Source organism: Ascaphus truei, chromosome 15, assembly GCF_040206685.1.
Source record: "Ascaphus truei isolate aAscTru1 chromosome 15, aAscTru1.hap1, whole genome shotgun sequence".
Lineage (NCBI taxonomy): Eukaryota > Metazoa > Chordata > Amphibia > Anura > Ascaphidae > Ascaphus > Ascaphus truei.
This window is the reverse complement of record NC_134497.1, coordinates 4,641,327-4,664,476: the sequence shown is the minus strand read 5'-3', so window position 1 is coordinate 4,664,476 and position 23,150 is coordinate 4,641,327. Positions and strand designations below refer to the sequence as shown.

At 49.7% G+C, this 23,150-nt stretch overlaps 3 protein-coding genes across 4 annotated transcripts in view; 1 reads left to right on the top strand and 2 right to left on the bottom strand.

The window, feature by feature from the left end:
* Positions 1-12,912, top strand: part of APCDD1L (APC down-regulated 1 like) — a 35,096-nt gene extending 22,184 nt beyond the window's left edge. Inside the window, exons 2-4 of the mRNA XM_075571329.1 lie at positions 6,590-6,764; positions 7,640-8,171; positions 10,097-12,912. Coding sequence (XP_075427444.1) covers positions 6,590-6,764; positions 7,640-8,171; positions 10,097-10,855 — 1,466 coding nt within the window. The 3' untranslated portion in view covers positions 10,856-12,912. The remainder of the gene's footprint in view (positions 1-6,589; positions 6,765-7,639; positions 8,172-10,096) is intronic.
* Positions 10,926-23,150, bottom strand: part of VAPB (VAMP associated protein B and C) — a 37,810-nt gene continuing 25,585 nt past the window's right edge. The window contains exons 4-7 of one of the 2 annotated variants that reach the window (XM_075571334.1): positions 22,376-22,456; positions 18,841-19,014; positions 18,085-18,280; positions 10,926-11,153 (exon numbers count right to left, since the gene is read on the bottom strand). In XM_075571334.1, coding sequence (XP_075427449.1) covers positions 18,122-18,280; positions 18,841-19,014; positions 22,376-22,456 — 414 coding nt within the window. In that variant the 3' untranslated portion in view covers positions 10,926-11,153; positions 18,085-18,121. Of the gene's footprint in view, positions 11,154-17,986; positions 18,281-18,840; positions 19,015-22,375; positions 22,457-23,150 lie in introns of those variants that run through there. The other variant, XM_075571333.1, reaches the window with a different exon arrangement.
* On the bottom strand, positions 12,624-17,193 carry LOC142466429 (uncharacterized). Its single transcript, XM_075571332.1, has 2 exons — positions 13,827-17,193; positions 12,624-13,762 (listed from the first exon to the last, which is right to left on the bottom strand). The coding sequence occupies exons 1-2, from the start codon at positions 14,632-14,634 to the stop codon at positions 13,617-13,619; spliced, it is 954 nt and encodes a 317-aa protein (XP_075427447.1). The 5' UTR covers positions 14,635-17,193; the 3' UTR covers positions 12,624-13,616.

Below are 23,150 nucleotides of genomic sequence, written 5' to 3'. Positions count from 1 at the left end.
GGAGGGGGGAGGTGGTGGGAGGGGGGAGGTGGTGAGAAGGGGGGGTGGAGGTGGTGGGAAGGTGGTGGGGAGGAGGGGGGAGGTGGTGGGGAGGAGGGGAGAAGGGGGGGAGGTGGTGGGGAGGAGGGGGGAAGGGGGGGAGGTGGTGGGAATGGGGGGGGGAGGTGGGGGGAAGGGGGGGGGAGGTGGTGGGAATGGGGGGGGGGAGGTGGGGGAGGTGGTGGGAAGGGGGGGCAGGTGGTGCGAAGGGGGGGAGGTGAAGGGGGTGGGGGTGGAGGGGAGGGGGAGGGTGGAGGGGAGGTGAAGGGGGGGTGGAGGGGAGGGGGAGGGTGGAGGGGAGGTGAAGGGGGGGTGGAGGAGAGGTGAAGGGGAGGTGGAGGGGGGTGAAGGGGAGGTGGAGGGGGGTGAAGGGGAGGTGGAGGGGGGTGAAGGGGGGGTGGAGGGGAGGTGAAGGGGGGGTGGAGGGAGGTGAGGGGTGGGTGAGGGGAGGTGAAGGCCGCTCACTCACCCGTCCGGAAGCTCCCACGTGGATCTGAGGCGGGAGGCAGCGTGTTGTGGCCGCTCCCCCGCTGTGTCCCGGGCTCTCGCTCCCCCGCTGACTGTAGCGGCGCCGGGGGGGGGGGGGGCTGAAAGCGCGGGAAACAGGGAGACACGGGGAGAGGAGGAGGTGCGCGTGGGTGTGGAGGCTGATGTTCGGGGAGGAAGAGGCGGAGGCTCCGGGACCGGCGGGTATGTGAGCCCCACCCCCTGGGTTATACATGCTGCTAATGTACACCCCCCCCTACTGTGTGTGTGTGTGTGTGTGTGTGTGTGTGTGTGTGTGTGTCCCTGTGTGTGTGTGTGTGGTGTGTGTGTGTGTGTGTGTCCCTGTGTGTGTGTGTCCCTGTGTGTGTGTGTGTGTGTGTGTGTGTGTCCCTGTGTGTGTGTACCTGTGTGTGTGTGTGTGTCCCTGTGTGTGTGTGTGTGTGTGTGTGTGTGTGTGTGTGTGTGTGTCCCTGTGTGTGTGTGTCCCTGTGTGTGTGTCCCTGTGTGTGTGTCCCTGTGTGTGTGTCCCTGTGTGTGTGTCCCTGTGTGTGTGTCCCTGTGTATGTGTGTGTGTCCCTGTGTGTCCTTTGGCCCGTCACTCCACCTCAGGCCAATGAGAGGTGTGTGGGGGCGGGCCAAGGGACCAATCAGATTTCCCCTAGGGACACCGGACATCCAGGCAGGCAGGCAGGGAGGCATACAGTGCTTTCACTAATATAGTATAAGATATATAATCATTAATCTGCAGAATTGGTATTTATCCCGCTCTCCCAGTTATTAATCCATCCTTGTTCCTTTAGATCGCACTCACACATTACAGATCACAAATTCCTTGTTCTGCGGGTCACATCCCCTTCGCCAGGTGGGGTGATGGCTGTGCAAGCAAGTGACAAAAATACGTTTAAACACCCACCCCCAGATGTACGTACACCCTCCGCCCATAGTCTCCCTTTCTCTTTCAAACTAGGGCCCATCATGGTGTCACCGAGAGGGAGAGAGGGAGAGTTAGGCTGCGCTTATAGTGACAGCGACGCGTCGTCGCGTCAAAACAAATGCATTGCTGCCGTCACGTGCGCTTGTAGTAAGCGCGACGCGATGGAGCAATGGCTTGGTCGAGATCGCTGGAAGTCATCTCAATTTGGTTTTCCCAGCGACCGCAGCCTGACGTCACCGTCGCGTCGCCGGCGCTATAAGCGCGGCCTTAGCGTTCTCCAAACACACAAACAATACAATATATAACAGTATATAACTTCTTTTGTGTTGCATGATAGAAGTGGAAGTTCTGTCTGTGTTGCCATGTCGCACCTTGTACCTCTCACGCGCAGGCGCTAGATAAAGCCCGGGCGCGATGTATAAATGCGCTTAGTAGCCAGGAATGTGCCATGTTGCATCTTGTACCTCTCACGCGCAGGCGCTAGATAAAGCCCGGGTGCGATGTATAAATGCGCTTAGTAGCCAGGAATGTGCCATGTTGCATCTTGTACCTCTCACGCGCAGGCGCTAGATAAAGCCAGGGTGCGATGTATAAATGCGGTTAGTAGCCAGGAATGTGCCATGTTGCATCTTGTACCTCTCATGTGCAGGCGCTAGATACAGCCCGGGTGCGATGTATAAACGCGGTTAGTAGCCAGGAATGTGCCATGTTGCATCTTGTACCTTTAACGCGCAGGCGCTAGATAAAGCCCGGGTGCGATGTATAAACGCGGTTAGTAGCCAGGAATGTGCCATGTTGCATCTTGTACCTCTCACGCGCAGGCGCTAGATAAAGCCCGGGTGCGATGTATAAACGCGGTTAGTAGCCAGGAATGTGCCATGTTGCATCTTGTACCTCTCACGCGCAGGCGCTAGATAAAGCCCGGGTGCGATGTATAAACGCGGTTAGTAGCCAGGAATGTGCCATGTCGCACCTTGTACCTCTCACGCGCAGGCGCTAGATAAAGCCCGGGTGCGATGTATAAACGCGGTTAGTAGCCAGGAAAGTGCGATGTTGCATCTTGTACCCCTCACGCGCAGGCGCTAGATAAAGCCCGGGTGCGATGTATAAACGCGGTTAGTAGCCAGGAATGTGCCATGTCGCACCTTGCACCTCTCACGCGCAGGCGCTAGATAAAGCCCGGGTGCGATGTATAAACGCGGTTAGTAGCCAGGAATGTGCCATGTCGCACCTTGTACCTCTCACGCGCAGGCGCTAGATAAAGCCCGGGTGCGATGTATAAACGCGGTTAGTAGCCAGGAATGTGCCATGTTGCATCTTGTACCTTTAACGCGCAGGCGCTAGATAAAGCCCGGGTGCGATGTATAAACGCGGTTAGTAGCCAGGAATGTGCCATGTTGCATCTTGTACCTCTCACGCGCAGGCGCTAGATAAAGCCCGGGTGCGATGTATAAACACGGTTAGTAGCCAGGAATGTGCCATGTTGCATCCTGTACCTCTCACGCGCAGGCGCTAGATAAAGCCCGGGTGCGATGTATAAACGCGGTTAGTAGCCAGGAATGTGCCATGTCGCACCTTGCACCTCTCACGCGCAGGCGCTAGATAAAGCCCGGGTGCGATGTATAAACGCGGTTAGTAGCCAGGAATGTGCCATGTCGCACCTTGTACCTCTCACGCGCAGGCGCTAGATAAAGCCCGGGTGCGATGTATAAACGCGGTTAGTAGCCAGGAATGTGCCATGTTGCATCTTGTACCTTTAACGCGCAGGCGCTAGATAAAGCCCGGGTGCGATGTATAAACGCGGTTAGTAGCCAGGAATGTGCCATGTTGCATCTTGTACCTCTCACGCGCAGGCGCTAGATAAAGCCCGGGTGCGATGTATAAACACGGTTAGTAGCCAGGAATGTGCCATGTTGCATCCTGTACCTCTCACGCGCAGGCGCTAGATAAAGCCCGGGTGCGATGTATAAACGCGGTTAGTAGCCAGGAATGTGCCATGTTGCATCCTGTACCTCTCACGCGCAGGCGCTAGATAAAGCCCGGGTGCGATGTATAAACGCGGTTAGTAGCCAGGAATGTGCCATGTTGCATCTTGTACCTCTCACGCGCAGGCGCTAGATAAAGCCCGGGTGCGATGTATAAACGCGGTTAGTAGCCAGGAATGTGCCATGTTGCATCCTGTACCTCTCACGCGCAGGCGCTAGATAAAGCCCGGGTGCGATGTATAAACGCGGTTAGTAGCAGGAATGTGCCATGCTTCTACGGAGATATTTTCTCTGGATCAAGACGACATTCATGGTGCGTGGCGCAGGGTGCATGGCGCAGGGTGCATGGCGCAGGGTGCATGGCGCAGGGTGCAGCGCCAGAGTTTAAAGGAGCAATCCATACAATATCCTATGTGGGTTTGTTTTTTTAAATCAGTTCTGTAGTATTAAATAATACTACTTTATTTATTTATTTTTTATTCAACTCTTAATGAGCTTTAATATACTGAGCATCCTGTGATTCCTACAGCAGGCTTTAGCCACTTCCCCAGCAGTGCAAGATCTTTGTAACACTTTCCTGTTTGTGGTCATTTGTTGCCAATGTTCCCAGCAGTTTGAGCTGCAAACTGTAACAATAGATAATGTTACCTGAGTAATAGAACAATACATTGTAGTTGCTGAGTTACACTGACTGAAGGATTGAAGGCGGCCATTTAGTGAACCCTGGTTCGCTTTCTCCAGTGGAGAGCCGCCTAATTTCTTCGTGGTGATCTAGACGACATATCCGCTGGGGATTCGGCCAGTTTTAAACGTACCTGCTGCATCTTTCTTGTGCTGGTGAATGATCGGCAACCTTTGTTATTTAGGATTTATGCACCACCCCGACTCTTGCGTTCTGCTCAAGGATGTCTTCTTTCTACCCCCTTTGTATCTAAAGCCCTCTCCCGCCTTAAACCTTTTTCACTGACTGCCCCTCACCTCTGGAATGCCCTTCCCCTCAATACCCGACTAGCACCCTCTCTATCCACTTTAAGACCCACCTTAAGACACACTTGCTTAAAGAAGCATACGAATAGCACTGTGAACATTCTGAACACATGATACATAAAGCTTGATCCCCTTGCAGACGCACTTACCAGAACTCCCTCCTACTGTCTCTGTACGTTCTCCCTACCTACCAATTAGATTGTAAGCTCCTCGGGCAGGGACTCCTCTTCCTTAATGTTATGTTTGTCTAAAGCACTTATTCCCATGATCTGTTATTTATATTATCTGTTATTTATTCGATTACCACATGTATTACTACTGTGAAGCGCTATGTACATTAATGGCGCTATATAAATAAAGACATACAATACAATACAATTTACACAAGGTATTGCGTTTTAAAAAGAACAGATCTGCTTACATTTGTTTCATTTTGATGAAACCAGGAGCTATACATTTTAAGAGCCTGTACAATTTGAACCCCTTTGGGAATAGGGGATCATGTGGATATTGGTAGCAGCAAGGCACTCCAAAGGTTAGGTTACCGTCGGATAATCTCACCCCAGGAAACCAATGTCCGTCGAGGTTCTGGCTTCCAGGAATAGAAGGGGTTAAACGTCTTGGGAATTCTGGAAGTGCGCAGTCGGAATAATCCCCGCCTGTCACGTTATGTTATATTCTCGCTGCCGGATGATAAGAAAATGTATTGTTTGGGGCGGGCCAGTTTCAAGAGGGATTAGGGAGTCTCCAAAGTGGTTTAAAATGGGTGCCATCCCGTCTCGAAACCTCCAGACGAACAAACCAGCCCAATCCATCAAATCCCAGGGCGCGGCTACTCCAGACTTACAGAGGGTATTCCTGCTGGGACCCTAAAGTGACATCATTTGGCGCTGTGATACAAATCTCTACGGAGGGTTTAACATACCGGTAATTGCGATGTTTGGGAGTGGGATCCCATGAATGTCTATGGGGGTGGGGGGATGAATTATTGTAGAAGGGAGTCCCTTGAACATCTATAGGGGGCGGGGGGGGGTGAATTCTTGTAGAGGGTGATCCCATCTTCTTAAGAAACAGGGAGGATAAGGAGAGGACATTTGAATTGACTCATCCACCTGTGCTGAAGCAGGGATATCCTTAAAACGTGACCTGTTGGTGTCCCTTGAGAAGTGGAGTTGGCCGCTCCTGCCCTAACGTCTTCGCCAGAGCAGGTCCCGCTAGTAATTTGCACACATCACATACAGTAACTGCTAATTTGTGACTGTTTGGGTGGCAGGCACAGAGAGATGCCTTTGTTCCAGGAAATTCCTCCCCGCGTGTCCCGCTGGCAGAATGGTGCTGCCGCCTGTGATATCAACTCCGGACTCCTGTCCCATCACCAAAACCCACACGGGAACAGAGAGGAAAAGTAATGAAATAACGAATATGTATATTTACATCGAACCGGACACATTCCTACGGGGAATAACAAAAGGCAGCTGAATACAAAGTACGATCTTCCGTTAACCCCGGTTATGCCAGCGTTGGCCGGCAACACATACATGGTCTACAAAAAAACAATCCAACCCATCCCAACATCATTTTATTAATGGGATTTCAGCTTCAAAGGTGCATGCATCACCAAGGACCTAATGGTGATCTTGATATAAAGGTGATATTGATCTAATGGTGATATTGATCTAAAGGTGATATTGATATAATGGTGATATTGATCTAAAGGGGATATTGATCTAAAGGTGATATTGATCTAATGGTGATATTGATCTAATGGGGATATTGATCTAAAGGTGATATTGATCTAAAGGTGATATTGATCTAAAGGTGATATTGATCTAATGGTGATATTGATCTAATGGTGATATTGATATAAAGGTGATATTGATATAAAGGTGATATTGTACAGTATTTTGTCCCAAGTAGTTGGAAATCGTTTTTTAAAGCTTGGACGCTACAGATTTTCCACCTTTTTGCTTTTCTTTTTACACCCAGGATTCTCAATGCAGGGGAGTTTCAATATAATATTATTATTATATTGGCATAAATAATAATAATAATAATAACCATTAGGAATAGATGACTAGGTGTTAAATGCCCAAGTAATGTCACTTTTGTATTACTGTTGTGTTCCTAAGTGGGACTAATTGCCGCCTCTTATTCCCAGCCCTGTCTTCTAGTAACAAGCTGTGGGATGTGCCAGTTCCACCGGATCAGCAGCTCGGTTCTGCAAGACTTCACTGGGAGCCACAGTGCCAGTACCAACTGCGCCACCTGCAGGATGGTGCCCGCATTACTGCCCTGCTGCCACCCAGAGTAGAAGGACACTGGATTTCCACCGGGTGAGAAAAGTGACGCCTGCCACAGATTACTTGACACTTCTGCAGTGCCGCAGGTGTTCAAAGCCAGGTGCCATTCAAACCTCGCAGTGTGCACGGACGCATGCAAAAAGGTTTATCGCCGCCCAAAAAGTTTGCACATTATTACATTTTAAAGCCACTCCAGGGACCCCCCGCCCGTGATGTCATGGGCTTTTAAGCTCGTTTTCTAGGCGACAGCGACGCATTTTGCGCTCTTCAGTTCGCGTCATCAGCGACGTCGTGGTCACATGATCACAATGAGCTGGGGGGGGGGGCACTTATTAAAGGGTTAAACAAATGGAATTATGGCTGAAAGAAAATATTTGGCTGTCTTGCTTCCTTTAGAAAAAATATATATATAAAAAAAAAAATTATCCTTCGGCAGCTGGGAATTTGAGGGGGGAATGGGGGGGGTTGCTGGTTCATGAAGAGTTAACCCAGCCTCTAGCCTACGGTGTGAAAGCTGATAAAGATAAGGAGAGAGGGGCTTTGCCTGTGCAAACTCCTGTTCCGCACAGTGCTATAACACAAAGTGGAGCAGCTAGAGGAAATGAAACCCCACCCAAGCCTCGTCTCACCGTGTTTCCAGACCAACTATAAAAGATTATTTAAAAATACCTGTGTGTCTGATATAAAAGAAAGGCATCAAGCACCCAGCCTGAGCTCCCTAAACATGTCACGTGGTTAATTTGTGCCCAAGAGGGACTTCACCTTTAAAGTGATACCCTAAATGCAAATTAATCTCCTGAACAGACACTGTGCAAAAGTGGCAGATCTGTGCCAAAAGGGCCCCTCGCTGTAGGGAAGGCGTCAATAAGGCGCCCGTCAGTTACTGTTTCTGTTTTTATGTCCTTTAGATGTGAGGTTCGACCCGGCCCAGAGTTTCTCACCAGATCCTACACCTTCTACCCCAACCGTTTGCTCAAAGCTCTCCAGTTCTACTACACGGACGCTCACTGCCGGGAACCCTCCTATTCCCTGGTGATCAAGGGAAAGCTGCGACTTCGTCAGGCCTCGTGGATAACAAGGGGGGCCACGGAGGCAGATTACCACCTGCACAAAGTGGGGGTCGTCTTCCACAGCCAAGAAGCCATGAGCGACATCCGAGCTCGGATGAATAGGACCTGTGCTGGGTTTGTGTCCACGGGCAGGTCCTGGGCACCGGGCAGAGTGTACGAGCTTCTCAGCGCCAAAGCCGGCAGGGACTGCACCTCTGCCCTTGGTTTCACCATGCACGAGTTGAGCTTGGTGCGACTGGAGAAGCAGTATAACGCTCAGCAGATGGGGGGCCTGGTCGAGAAGCTCTTTTTGGGCGACATTCATACGGAGAGGTCAGAGAGAATCCATTACCGGCCAACAGGATACCAGCAGCCCCTGCAGAGCGCCATGGTGAGTGGCATTATAGGCTGAACTCTACCTTTTAATCATGTCTGCAGAACACCTGACCAAGTCACCTGTGTACTTTCAAAGGCTCTGAACCCAATAGCGTCACCATGAACTCCTCTCTTGGTCCATTAAAAGTCATCACACCTTACACAAACCTATGCTTCTCCAGGACAAATATGGGTTTTAGATGTCTAAACAGTCTCATTGCATAAGGAATGTGGGACAGTGCCTTGGAAAGGTACTAAGGTCAGTGTTGTGTGGACAGCTCCAAACCAGTGAAAGATTACACAGCCCAACACTTCTAAAGTGTTTACAAAGGGTGGGGGGGCCGTGGTGGTCCTTTCTTCCATGTAGTAACACGAGAGGGAGAGGGAGCAGCGGGTATGATACCTTTTATTGGACCAACAAGTAGTTGAATGTTACAAGCTTTCCAACCTCTCAGGGTCCTTCACCGTGTAACCCCAGTACCACAAGCTTTCCAACCTCTCAGGGTCCATCATCGTGTAACCCCAGTACCACAAGCTTTCCAACCTCTCAGGGTCCGTCACCGTGTAACACCAGTACCACAAGCTTTCCAACCTCTCAGGGTCCTTCATCGGGTATAAAGTGTTCTAAACAGCGCCCGTTAATCCCTAGAGCCTGAGTACTGCCGTTCAGTGGTATTTACATTAGGTTCCCTTCATCCGAGGCAGCGCTGGCTTTTAGTATATTGATATGCTTATGGTATATTCTATCTGCACCATTTAAAAAGTGCATGCTGGCTGCAACACAGAACCTCTGTAAATAAAGAGCGTGCTGTAATCCTTATACACGTGGGGGAATGACTGCTCTCATACATTGGTTGATATGATTTATCGAGCCCAGAAACCACTCTTTTTGTGTGTGTGTGGGAGGGGGGGGGGAGAGGAGGGGTCTTCTCTCCTTTCCCCCCTTCCTCCTCCCCCCCCCCATCTTTGATGCCTCCGTTCTCAAATGTGCAAGTTGTTCAAAAGTTCAGCGCAACCCCAGCTGACCTGAAATTACCACCCATTACCGAAGCATTTCCTGACTTTCAGGAAAGAACGATGCCAACTGCTGGGATTATTTAGCAGTAATGTGCTATGTTCTGTCAGCCCCCATTAGCCCAACGGTAGCGGTAAAGCATACGGGACCTGGGCCGCTGCCGCAGACTTTAACACTGCGAGCGCTGGACGCCCTCGAAAATTCTCCCTCCATCTAAACGAAAATGTTATTGAGCATCTGCACCGATGCAGTTCCTCTGTAGTTGGGACAACATACTGAACATTATTAAAGTGTGTGTAAAATATTAGGAGTGACAGTTCTGCATGGATGTGACCCATTTGCTACTTTCATATTAAATTTCACATCCCTCGTTGGACCGCATCCCAGAACGATGCCGGTGTCTCCATCTAGTGGCAAAGAGCTGGGGAAAGGGGAAGTGTACAAACCCAATAAGGAAGGAGCAGATGTGTACATGTATTTAGCGAAGATACTTGGCGCGCCGACCTGCGTTGAGGTCATTTGGGACCAGATTGAAATGCCTGGCGTAGGTTCCGCAGGGCTGAGTCCATCTCCGGAACATCAGCACCTAATCTGCAGATATTCAGTGTGCAGATGTTAAAGCACAAACATTAATAATAAGCCTAATAATAAAATAATAAGCAAATTCTGCATGTGAATAAGGTTGACGTTGTGAACTGTATGTAGTGCAGAGTAAATGAGTACTTCGGTATTAGGCGAAACCTTCTTCATTTGGACTAACAATTGATATTATAAGATCAGCTTTCGAGTTCTCTCGCTCTCCGAGAAGTGCTCGTTTCCTCGGCACTATCGCGCCTGGACTAACACGGCTATTTCTACGCCGTTCAATAAAACTGTATATAGCAGCTTTCGTCTGGGACAAATCCCTCTTTATTTTGTCTTTACAGCATCACGTGCACCCATGCCAGGTCTGCGGGATAATATACCGATCAGACGAGCACCGCCCCCCTATCTTACCCGAGACGTCACCGCTGCCGCCGCCGCGTCTCACCGGGAAATGGGTCAGCACTCAGTGCGAGGTGCGCCCGGCTGTGCTCTTCCTCACCCGCTACTTGACGTTCCATGGCGCCAACCAATCGTGGGAAGGCTACTATTACCACTACGATGACCCGCTCTGCAAGCAGCCCACGTTCACCCTCTATGCCTCGGGCCACTACACCAAAGGGGTCCACGCGGAGAATGCGCGAGGGGGCACGGAGCTGGTCTTCAAAGTGAGCCGGGCTTGGGTTAAACCGATGAACCAGGCCAGCCTGTGGATGCTGAACGCCTCTCAGCCCGGCAGCTGCGGTGATGCTGGGAGCTGGGCGGTCGGCGTGGAACAGGATATAACCGCCACGGGCGGGTGCCACGCGCTTGGGATCCAGCTCCCGCACACGGAACACGAGCTCTTTAAAATAGAGCAGGACGCCCGAGAGCGCCAGCTGCTGTACATGGGCGAGCGGCCGACGGACGGCGGCAGCCCGGACACACCGCGCAAACGCCCAACGTCCTACCAGCCCCCACTTATCCAGTGCGCCGGTGAGCCCCCCGGCCCAACCACGCACAGCCCTCTGGGCGGGACACGGAGCACAGCGCCCTTATTACAGCCACGTCCCACGGTGCTGCTCTCGCTGTTTATTATAGCGCTGATTTACAGACGGAACTGATCCGGCCCGGTTCTTTTTCGAGGCGCAGTACTCTGACTCCCCCCTCCCCCAGGACTCTTACACCAAAGACTTTTTATTTTTCTATTTAGAAAGTCTTTATTTCGCCTCTTTTGTTACAAGATTGTGTACATAGTTGATCTGGGTACTGCACTCCCTGCGGGGGGATGTGGGGGGGGGGGGTGAAATGGGTTTCCCAATCTGTCAAAAGGTGATGTCTTCTTCAGTGGTGCCGGCCACGCCTTGTTCTTCAGGCACCTCTGGCAAGGACAGGGTTAACAAGGGTCCTCCAGACCCTATGCTGGAAGAAACAGACGAATGTAAATGGGGGTCTCAACTCGTCCTCAAGACCAACCCCTCCCCATCAGGTTTTCAGGATGTCCCTGCTTCAGCACAGGTAGTTTAATCAGTGTGCTCAGTCTTTGACTAAGCCGCTGATTGAGCCATCTGTGCTGAAGCAGGGATAGCCTCAAAACATGACGTGGGAGGGAGAGGGGGCTTGCACATGGCAGTAGCTGATCCCATCACTGGTCGCTTAGAACTTCAGGGTTATGATACACTGCGCCTTCCCTTACAGCGACAATCCCTCCCAGGACCAAAGTGAACTCATTCCAGCGCCATCATCAAGGGGTCCCGTCTGCATTCTCATTGTATTTTTAAACCGGAATCTGACACCTATTTGTATTAATTTATTTATTAAAGTGAGACTTCGGAGGGGATTGAATTCCTCTGGCTGTGTGCGTGCGATCAGCAAGAGTCGCAGTCCAACCCCCTCCCCTTATCTTTGTTTTGTTCTCTGAGGACAGGGCCCCCCCAAAGAAATTAAACTGTCCGACTGTGGGATTACACCTCTAAATCCTCAATGGGCTGGGTGAGCAGCAGGCACTATGGTACAGGTAAACGTCTGCCGCCAGGAGAATCTGTAACGGGTATGCTGCATGGCATGGTCACAGGTTCGTATCTCGGCAGGGATACATCAGCTGTCCAAAGTAAATAAAAAGGACCAGAACTCTCATTGGGATTATTAAAATGTTGTATAAGAATCATTATGCTTAGGCTGAACATGGAATCTGTTTAACCATCACTCTGCCATAGTAGAATTAACGTCTCAAAACCATGTCTCGGAAGATACTAAATATTTTTATCTTGAAGATTTCACATGAACTTTACAATAGGAGCAATCCAAGCAATAAAAATAAATCACTTCTGTAGTATTTGATAATGCTTACTACTTTTTATTTATTGTTTTTTTTTTTTTGTTTTTTTAACTCGTAATACCATTTTTGAATGAGTATTAATATACTGAGCATCCTTTGATTTCTACAGCAGGCTTTAAAATACACCTACCCAGCAGTGCAAGACCTTTGCAACACTTTCCGGTTTGTGATCATTTGTTACCAATGTTCCCAGCAGTTTGAGCTGCAAACTGTAACAATAGATAATGTTACCTTAGTAATATCAGAATACATTGTAGCTGCTGAGTTACACTGACTGAAGGATTGAGTGAAACTGAAAGGCGGCCATTTAGTGAACCCCGAGAAGCAGGATCTTTGCTGATCGATCATGGGGGAACGAATAAAATCGGCTTGGTTTGTTTAAGTGCTGCTTGGATTGCCTCTTTTAAAACAGCCGGTATGTTTACGCCCTACGTACACCCGGGTGCTTAAATGTACATTTCTTAATCAATGTTGCTTTTTGTTTAATGCAGTAACAAGGCACACACCCCCCTGTTAGACATTGTCAGTGTATTCAAATAATTTTGTAAAAAAAATAAATAATAAAAGTAGTTTATTACGTTACTTACAAATCCTGCGTCTATTCTAAATAAGGGGAGAAGCTACTCGTAAATATATCCAAGATTTCGGACCAGTTTAAATTGTGTTTTTTTCCCCCTGCAGAGTGACTGTAATCCTCCTCGCACCTCCCCAGTTTGCCAGCAAAATAGATTGCCATTGTTTTCCAAGAAACGACAGAATCATTTAAACCCCCGGCTATCCATTAGGCGACGCCGGGCGCCATATTTAGCTTTTTATACGAAAGATGAACCCCGCAGCCATATTTTCCACCCCAAGTATTATTGTCCAGGAGAATTAGGGGTTAATTTAATGGATGCCAGGCGAGGAGCCCAGAATACAGGAGCTGCGCGGTTTACCTTGGTGGTAACCCCTGAAGCTATTAAGGTGAACATAAGTACCCGCCACAAAATAAATAAAAAAACCGGAGTAGTGTGGTTTGCTGGTTTAAAAGGGTATGAACTCCACCCACAACGCTACCTTCGCGCTGTTCTGCAGTCTCTCACTTTAAATGAGTGCGTGCGACAAGCGTCGCCTATGACCACAATTTAATTTTTTCCTCCCCCTCCTTATTGGTGAACAGCACAAAATAACAAAAAATGTATTTAGGAGGGGGCGTGTATGTGCGCATATGTGTATGTGTGTGCGTGCATATGTGTATATGTGCATATGTGTGTGTGTGTGTGTGTATATGTGTGCGTGCATATGTGCATATGTGTATGTGTGTGTGTGTATGTGTGTGTGTGTATATGTGTGCGTGCATATGTGCATATGTGTGTGTGTGTATGTGTGTGTGTGCATATGTGTATATGTGCATATGTGTGTGTGTGTGTGTATATGTGTGCGTGCATATGTGTATATGTGTGCGTGCATATTTTTCCCCCCTTTAAGATGCTAGTCAGAAAAGGAATTAATCTGCACAGCGCTACGTCACTACGGACAACTTCTTTTATTTTTCCCAAGATGGACTCTTAAGTTTTATATACATACAAAAAAAAAAGTATTTTCTGGATTTCTGCTGCTCGCTGCTTTTGCCATAGCAGGAAAGGTGGCACACTCTCCTGCCCGTGGTGACACTTTCCTGCCCCGTGGTGGCACACTTTCCTGCCCCGTGGTGACACTTTCCTGCCCCGTGGTGGCACACTTTCCTGCCCGTGGTGACACTTTCCTGCCCCGTGGTGGCACACTTTCCTGCCCCGTGGTGGCACACTTTCCTGCCCCGTGGTGGCACACTTTCCTGCCCCGTGGTGGCACACTTTCCTGCCCCGTGGTGGCACACTTTCCTGCCCCGTGGTGGCACACTTTCCTGCCCCGTGGTGGCACACCCTCCTGCCCCGTGGTGGCACACTTTCCTGCCCATGGTGGCACACCCTCCTGCCCCGTGGTGGCACACTTTCCTGCCCATGGTGGCACACCCTCCTGCTCCGTGGTGGCACACTCTCCTGCCCCGTGGTGGCACACTCTCCTGCCCCGTGGTGGCACACTCTCCTGCCCCGTGGTGGCACACTCTCCTGCCCCGTGGTGGCACACCCTCCTGCTCCGTGGTGGCACACTTTCCTGCCCGTGGTGGCACACCCCTCCTGCCCCGTGGTGGCACACTCTCCTGCCCCGTGGTGGCACACTCTCCTGCCCCGTGGTGGCACACCCTCCTGCCCTATGGTGGCACACTTTCCTGCCCGTGGTGGCACACTTTCCTGCCCGTGGTGGCACACTTTCCTGCCCGTGGTGGCACACCCTCCTGCCCCGTGGTGGCACACTTTCCTGCTCCGTGGTGGCACACTCTCCTGCCCCGTGGTGGCACACCCTCCTGCTCCGTGGTGGCACATCCTCCTGCCCCGTGGTGGCACACCCCTCCTGCCCCGTGGTGGCACACCCTCCTGCTCCGTGGTGGCACAACCTCCTGCTCCGTGGTGGCACACTCTCCTGCCCTGTAGTGGCACACTTTCCTGCCCGTGGTGGCCCACCCCTTGAAACGTAGTCTGTCTGCATTGCCTACATGCAGTGACACCCCAAAGCGTCCCGATCCAGAGGGGCAACTACTAAATTACACCCATAAAGAGGCCGTCTCACCCAGGACCGAAGGGAACCAACGTTTGTGATATTGTTAACAAATTAAATTTAAAGTAATTACAGACATCTAGAAGTATTTGACAATTTTTTTTTACTTTTAATGGTTCCGTGGTAAGCAAATACTTTGGTGGGGTTTTTACCATGGTTTACCTATCCTCTTTCCCGATAAGACTGTTTGCTAGTACATACAAGGTTTATCAAATTTAGAAAATAAACTAAAAAGGTAATTAAGATGGCCAAATTATCAGGTAATTACTGTCCTATAAACGTTTAGCCACAGAAGGAATTTAACAGGATCTGCGGAAAACAAACGTCTTCATTTTTCCCAGAATAAAACGGAACATTTTTACTGTGAAGGGATGGTTAAAACTTTCTCAAGAAACTAAAAATGTACATAGACACGCTGTTTAAAGACACAGCAACTTTGTATCTGCCACGTGGGACTGCCCCTTTAACCCTTTGCTGATGGAACAGGGATGATGTTACGAGTTAGTTGCTGCTCCGGATACTGCGCTCACAATAAGCTGCCGGCCCTTTCAGCGCTAAAATAAAAAAAAAAAATGTAAATAAACTCTGGTCGGCAACACAATCTCCCTCGTGTGTGTGCGGTAAAACGCGGGGATACTGTATCTTCTCAGCAATAAGTGTCACTTCCAAGCACAGAAGAGATTAGCATCGCTGCTCCCGTCTACGTCCTGCCTAACACGAGGTCCGCAGACTCACGTGGCATGATTTATTTTGGACAATAAAAAAAATAAAAGCTGGAGGAGAAGGTCCTTGGAGAGGTAAAAAAGATGTGCGGACGCGGGGGACGGGTGCCGGGTATTGCGGTGACCTCTCAGCGGTGCGTAGGACGCCTGTTTCAATGCGCAGTTTGAAGCCTTTTCCGTGGAAGTCCTGTCCTGCCTTACAGAATGTACTGCGCAGCGGCCCAGGGCTACCCGAGCAGCGTGCAGCGTGCGACAGGCAATCAGATACAACACAACCACAAACCCACAGGGGCTTTCAAACCGCCTACTGCAGGGGAGGCCAACTGCAGTCCTCAAGGGCCACCAACAGGGTCAGGTTTTCAGGATATCCCTGCTTCAGCACAGGTGGCTCCATCAATGGCTCAGTCGAAAAACTGAGCCACCTGTGCTGAAGCTGGCTCTTCAACTGAGCCACTGATCGAGCTACCGGTGCTGAAGCAAGGACTGATTGAGTCACCTGTGCAGAAGCAGGAGTGTCTTAAAATCCTGACCTGTTGGTGGCCGTTGGAGGACTGGCTTTCCCTGGCCTACACAATCCCAGTGTCTCCCCCGAGCAGCCCGGTCACAATACCTGGTGGCAGAATAGCACTGGTGACACAAAGTTGCACCGGACATAATCCAAAGAAAAATAAATAGAGCAGAAGATTCCTCTTCCTTTGGGAAACCGCCACCCGATCCTACGCCACCCGATCCTACGCCACCCGATCCTACGCCAGAAACACGGTAAAAAGTGCGGTTCCACTAGACACCAAAGTCACCTAATGACATTGATATAGTTAATTTTCAAATCTCGGTGACCTCCTCCAGCCAATCATATTTTAAATATTAGTTAGAAGATTTCCTGTAAAGCAGGGGGGCTCTTTAAGAAGCGTTTTCATCCCACCCCCTTGGGCGTCGGGTTGTGTGCGAGCCTCGGTGTGCGACCGGCTAGGGTAGGTAGGATACAGTGCAGCAAGACAAGCAGGGGGGGACTACTAACTCTACAGGGGTCAGGGCACGCATTTAAACAAACATTTCCAACTCCCAAAATGTATTTTACAATGCCTTATGCCAGGGGTGGTCAACGCCAGTCCCCAAGGGTCACCAACAGGGATGGTTCAGCACAGGTGGCTCAGTCAAAGACTGCTCCACTGATTGAGCAACCTGTGCTGAAGCCGGGATATCCTTAAAACCTGACCTGTTGGTGGCCCGTGAGGACTGGAGTACCCATGCCTTATATACTCTTATAAAGTCCTAACCTGGATTTCAAAATATCGTGGACATTAGTTCCCTTTGATCCGATATGGGACGGGACCTATAATTAGACACAGGGCCTGGGAGGCGTTGGAAACGTATAACCACTTCCCGGCTGCAGGGGCCACAGCGCTCTGCGGCATTACGTCTGCAAGGGCCACAGCGCTCTGCGGCATTACGTCACCACACAGGGTGTTCCCGCTTGCTTGGACCCTTTGAGATAACCCACTATTGGTCTTAGCCCGCCAGAAACATTAATAGAAGGCCATACCTGATGCTTCGGACCAGGACTCCACAGAGCAGGCTTTATAAATCGTAAGCCAACCAACATGGCGGCGTTGGTGCTGGCAGCGGGTATATCACCGGTAAAGAGCATGGCGGAATCCCAAACCCACGTGGGATGTTCCCCCGGCGGGCGGCGGATTCAGGGCTGCACACATCGGAGGTCATTTCTGTCCGATACAAGTCAGACTCTCGGAGTCCGAATCTCCAATCCCCTCCCCCCCCACCCCCCCCCCCCCAACCATTTAAATTCCCTTGGTTGTGGGTTTTTATTAAAGTATGGATCCCGTTAGGCGGCGAGGGTTGCCAGCCTTCCAGAACACTATAATAAGCGCAGCTCTTCACGGCTAAACCTTAGCAATTAGGTAACCACAATAGGTGTCCACGAATGACCTTCACACATCCAAAAGGAGGTGACAACGCCGTCACACACACCGTGTGACGTCAGACTGAATAACAGACCCTGTACAAATCCGGCGCCGGGTAAATATCCCCGAGAAACCGGAAACATTTCAACTGAGCAGACAGACGTTATAATTTATGGAGCAGCATGTAAGGATTAATATATTTATATATATATATATATGTATATATTCTCGAAACAATGTTATCACCTTTACCCACTCTGACCCAGCTGGACACAGGGGGTCAGCGCCAGCAGTCGAGAAATAAATTGATTTAAACATTTTTTCATTTTTTTTTCTTTTTTACCATTTTTTTGTCTTTTTTTTTCCCCCTTTCATTTTTTTTTTTTTTAAAAGAGGGAACCCTCCGCCATGTAACCCGGGGTTAAAAATGTGTTTTCGTTGGTGTGGTTTTTTTTTTTCTTCCTCTCTCCTTTAAAATTCAATTTTTTACAGGATGACGTTACAGTATTAATAATGATTTCCTCGTTATTTAATCAAGAATGCTCTTTCTAATAATGAATCACTCTGTACACTTGGTCTGATTCTATACGCGTATGATATAGTTGTGCAGAGGGTAATTTAAAGGCAAGACCTGTGAAATGTTTTACATTGTTTTTGTTTTGTTTTTTTGTTTTTTTCTCTCCATCTTTTAAACATCGTTATGAATAAATTTACGTTTCCTTGATATGGCTACACACCGGCGGCGACCGTATGCGTCGTTTCGCATGCTCCGTCTTACAAGGCCACTTTCCCTATAATTACACCGATAATGAAGAACAAGATCACCAAGGCGAGTATCCGAGTATTTATCCCTTCCTCCCGTGCAAGGCTGGAGGAGGGCGACGCGGGGCCGCTGGACGGCTGCATCTTCCTCATCCTCAACCCATCTTCCTCCTGCAACAATAAAAAAAAGGGGGGGGGGAGGGACACTTGTGTAAAAAAAAATTAAAATAAACAGCAGGTTTGGGGGTTTATTTTTGGAAGCCGATTGGCCCCAGAACATCAGATGAGAATGACAAATAAAACGCAGGCTAACTCTGTCCGTACGCAGCAAGATGCATTAACCCATTGCGTGCCACGGCATCGGAGTGCCACGCGGCCAACCCCTCACTCCGGAAGTGGCCGTGACGTCACCGCCGGCATGAACAGGAGGAGACTCCGCGTCAGTTTGGAACGCGTTCGCTGCGCAGCGGGGAGGCCAGGAGGCAAGCGCCTGCTGGAAAACCAGCCCATGACGTAGACACTACGGGAAGGGGTGGCCGAAAACCGGTCCTCGAGGGCCGCAGGACACCCTATTGCTAAAAGATGAATGTAGCTTGAACAAGATGTCTCTGCAGAACAGACTTGTGAGGTTCCAAAAGATAAAGAACAGAATGCGATATCTATGTAGACGTCTCGTGACCGTACGGTGACCGGCATATCCGGTCTTGCAAAGTTATGTCAAGGGCATTTACCTTATATTGCTTGCTCTCGTCCCGTACCCTCTGGATTTCCACCTGCAGTCTCTTATTCTCCTCCATTACTTTCTTATACTCAGAGTCATCCAGATTAGAACTTAGTGATTTGGAGAGTGAAGATTCTGTCTTTGTTACACTGCTAGGTATGATCTTGTTTATTTCTCCGTCATGCTATATATATATATATATATATAAAAAAAAAAAAAAAACAAGTAAAATATAAAATTAATCTTTGGTACATACATACTCGATTTGGGCGATCACAAAAGAAACTCCAACGATGATATATTTCTAGCGTAAACCACATATATATCACAATGCATTTGTTAAAGTAAAAGTCTGAAAATGTTCTATAAATGTAATACAATGCGTTTTCAAAAGAAATACATGTAAATTACATTTACTAGAACAAAGGGCCCTTCATTTCCAAACCCTTTCCATGTCTGCACTTCACCTTCTCACCTTCACTGCTCCCATCTCCCAAACATCCCCCCTCATCCCCCTCACCTACACTGCTCCCATCTCCCTAACCTCCCCCTCATCTACACTGCTCCCATCTCCCTAACATCCCCCTCATCCCATCCCCATCACTCACCTACACTGCTCCCATCTCCCTAACATCCCCCTCATCCCATCACTCACCTACACTGCTCCCATCTCCCTAACATCCCCCTCATCCCATCACTCACCTACACTGCTCCCATCTCCCTAACCTCCCCCTCATCCCACTCACCTACACTGCTCCCATCTCCCTAATATCCCCCTCATCCCATCACTTTCACCTACACTGCTCCCATCTCCCCAACATCCCCCTCATCCCACTCACCTACACTGCTCCCATCTCCCTAACCTCCCCCTCATCCCATCACTCTCACCTACACTGCTCCCATCTCCCCAACATCCCCCTCATCCCACTCACCTACACTGCTCCCATCTCCCTAATATCCCCCTCATCCCATCACTCTCACCTACACTGCTCCCATCTCCCTAACATCCCCCTCATCCCATCACTCTCACCTACACTGCTCCCATCTCCCTAACATCCCCCTCATCCCATCACTCACCTACACTGCTCCCATCTCCCTAACATCCCCCTCATCCCATCACTCACCTACACTGCTCCCATCTCCCTAACATCCCCCTCATCCCATCACTCACCTACACTGCTCACATCCCCCTAACATCACCCTCATCCCATTACTCGCCTACACTGCTCCCATCTCCCTAACATCCCCCTCATCCCATCTCTCACCTACACTGCTCCCATCCCCCTAACATCCCCCTCATCCCATCACTCACATACACTGCTCCCATCTCCCAAACATCCCCCTCATCCCACTCACCTACACTGCTCCCATCTCCCAAACATCCCCCTCAACCCATCACTCACCTACATTGCTCCCATCTCCCCAATATCCCCCTCATCCCACTCACCTACACTGCTCCCATCTCCCTAACCTCCCCCTCATCCCACTCACCTACACTTTCACATACTGTGAAGCACTATGTACATTTATGGCGCTATATAAATAAAGACATACAATACAATACACTCACCTACACTGTTCCCATCTCCCTAACATCCCCCTCATCCCATCACCCACCTACACTGCTCCCATCCATCACTCCATTACCCCATCACTCACCTCCACTGCTCCATTCCCTCACCTACACTGCTCCATTCCCTCACCTACACTGCTCCCATCCATCACTCCATTACCCCATCACTCACCTCCACTGCTCCCATCCCCATCCCTCACCTACACACTGCTCCCATCCCCCTCATCCCATCACTCGCCTACACTGCTCCCATCCCCATCACCCACCTACTCTGCTCCCATCCATCACTCCATTACCCCATCACTCACCTCCACTGCTCCATTACCTCACCTACACTGCTCCCATCCCCATCCCTCACCTACACACTGCTCCCATCCCCCTAATCCCATCACTCGCCTACACTGCTCCCATCTCCCAAACATCCCTTCATCCCATCACTCACCTACACTGCTCCCACCCCCTAACATCCCCTCATCCCATCACTCTCACCTACACTGCTCCCATCTCCCTAACCTCCCCCTCATCCCATCTCTCACCTACACTGCTCCCATCTCCCTAACATCCCCCTCATCTCATCACTCACCTACACTGCTCCCATCTCCCTAACATGCCCTCACTCTCACCTACACTGCTCCCATCTCCCTAACATCCCCCTCATCCCATCACTCTCACCTACACTGCTCCCATCTCCCTAACATCCCCCTCATCCCATCACTCACCTACACTGCTCCCATCTCCCTAACATCCCCTCACTCTCACCTACACTGCTCCCATCTCCCTAACATCCCCCTCATCCCATCACTCTCACCTACACTGCTCCCATCTCCCTAACATCCCCCTCATCTCATCACTCACCTACACTGCTCCCATCTCCCTAACATCCCCTCACTCTCACCTACACTGCTCCCATCTCCCTAACATCCCCCTCATCCCATCACTCACCTACACTGCTCCCATCTCCCTAACATCCCCTCATCCCATCACTCACCTACACTGCTCCCATCTCCCTAACATCCCCTCATCCCATCACTCACCTACACTGCTCCCATCTCCCTAACATCCCCCTCATCCCATCACTCACCTACACTGCTCCCATCTCCCTAACATCCCCCTCATCCCACTCACCTACACTGCTCCCATCTCCCTAACATCCCCTCATCCCATCACTCACCTACACTGCTCCCATCTCCCTAACATCCCCTCATCCCATCACTCACCTACACTGCTCCCATCTCCCTAACATCCCCCTCATCCCATCACTCACCTACACTGCTCCCATCTCCCTAACATCCCCTCATCCCATCACTCACCTACACTGCTCCCATCTCCCTAACATCCCCCTCATCCCATCACTCACCTACACTGCTCCCATCTCCCTAACATCCCCTCACTCTCACCTACACTGCTCCCATCTCCCTAACATCCCCCTCATCCCATCACTCACCTACACTGCTCCCATCTCCCTAACATCCCCTCACTCTCACCTACACTGCTCCCATCCCCCTCATCCCATCACTCGCCTATACTGCTCCCATCCCCATCACCCACCTACACTGCTCCCATCCATCACTCCATTACCCCATCACTCACCTCCACTGCTCCATTCCCTCACCTACACTGCTCCCATCCCCCTAACATCCCCTCATCCCATCACTCTCACCTACACTGCTCCCATCCCCCTCATCCCATCACTCACCTACACTGCTCCCATCTCCCTAACATCCCCTCATCCCATCACTCACCTACACTGCTCCCATCTCCCTAACATCCCCTCATCCCATCACTCACCTACACTGCTCCCATCCCCATCACCAACCTACACTGCTCCCATCCCCATCCTGTGGGGGGGGAGGGGGTTGAGGAAGGGGTCAACAAGTGCCCCGGGGGGGAAGGGGTCAAATGCACCATAGGGGCATAGAATTTAAATGCACAGTGCTCAGTGCTGCCATTGAGAGTGATTGTGACATCTCACCGGTTTATCATTCTCTGCCGGCAGCTCGAACATGCAGCGAAGTTTGGAATCCATGAGGTCATCTGGTTTTGCATCTTTCCACTAAAATAATTGAAAAAACAAACAGATATAATAATCGAATCGCTTGATTTCCTCAGATGAGTTTTAGATAAATCAGAGTTTAAAGCTGCAATACTACTTCCCCCCCCCCCCTTCCGTGTTATTTGTATATGTAAAGCGTGTGACAAAGTATAATTCTACATTGTAACCTAAACTGGCAATCGTTTGGTGCCCCTGCTATAAATCTGTCACAATCCTGATTGTGTGCCTAACATAATGGCCGCCTTTCAGTTTCAATCAATCAATCCTTCAGTTAGTGTAACTCAGCAGCTACAATGTATCCGTATATTACCAAGGTAACATTATGTACTGTTACAGTTTGCAAACTTCTGGAAATATTGGCAACAAATTACTGCTGGGGAACATTGGCAACAAATGATCACAAACAGGAAAGTGTTACAAAGATCTTGCACTGCTGGGGAGGTGGGATAAAGCCTGCTATTGGAATCATAGGATGATCAGTAAATTAAAAACTAATTAAAAATGTTATAAAGGGTTAAATTAAAAAAAAAAAAAAAAAGTGTACAAAAAATGAAAATAAAAAAAAATAATGTCACTTATCGAATACTACAGAACGGATTTAAAAAAAAATGTTTTTCTGTTTGAAGCCATGCCGGCTGTTAAGTTTTGTTTTTTTTACAGGCTTGAAGCACGGGGTCTCTGGAACTGAACCCCA

Excerpts from the sequence above, each read along its gene's own strand:
- LOC142466429 (XM_075571332.1), bottom strand. The coding sequence starts at position 14,634 with ATGCAGACAGACTACGTTTCAAGGGGTGGGCCACCACGGGCAGGAAAG. Across the intron at positions 13,763-13,826 it reads CACGGGGCAGGAAAGTGTGC|CACCACGGGGCAGGAAAGTG; the intron begins CACCACGGGGCA and ends GCAGGAAAGTGT.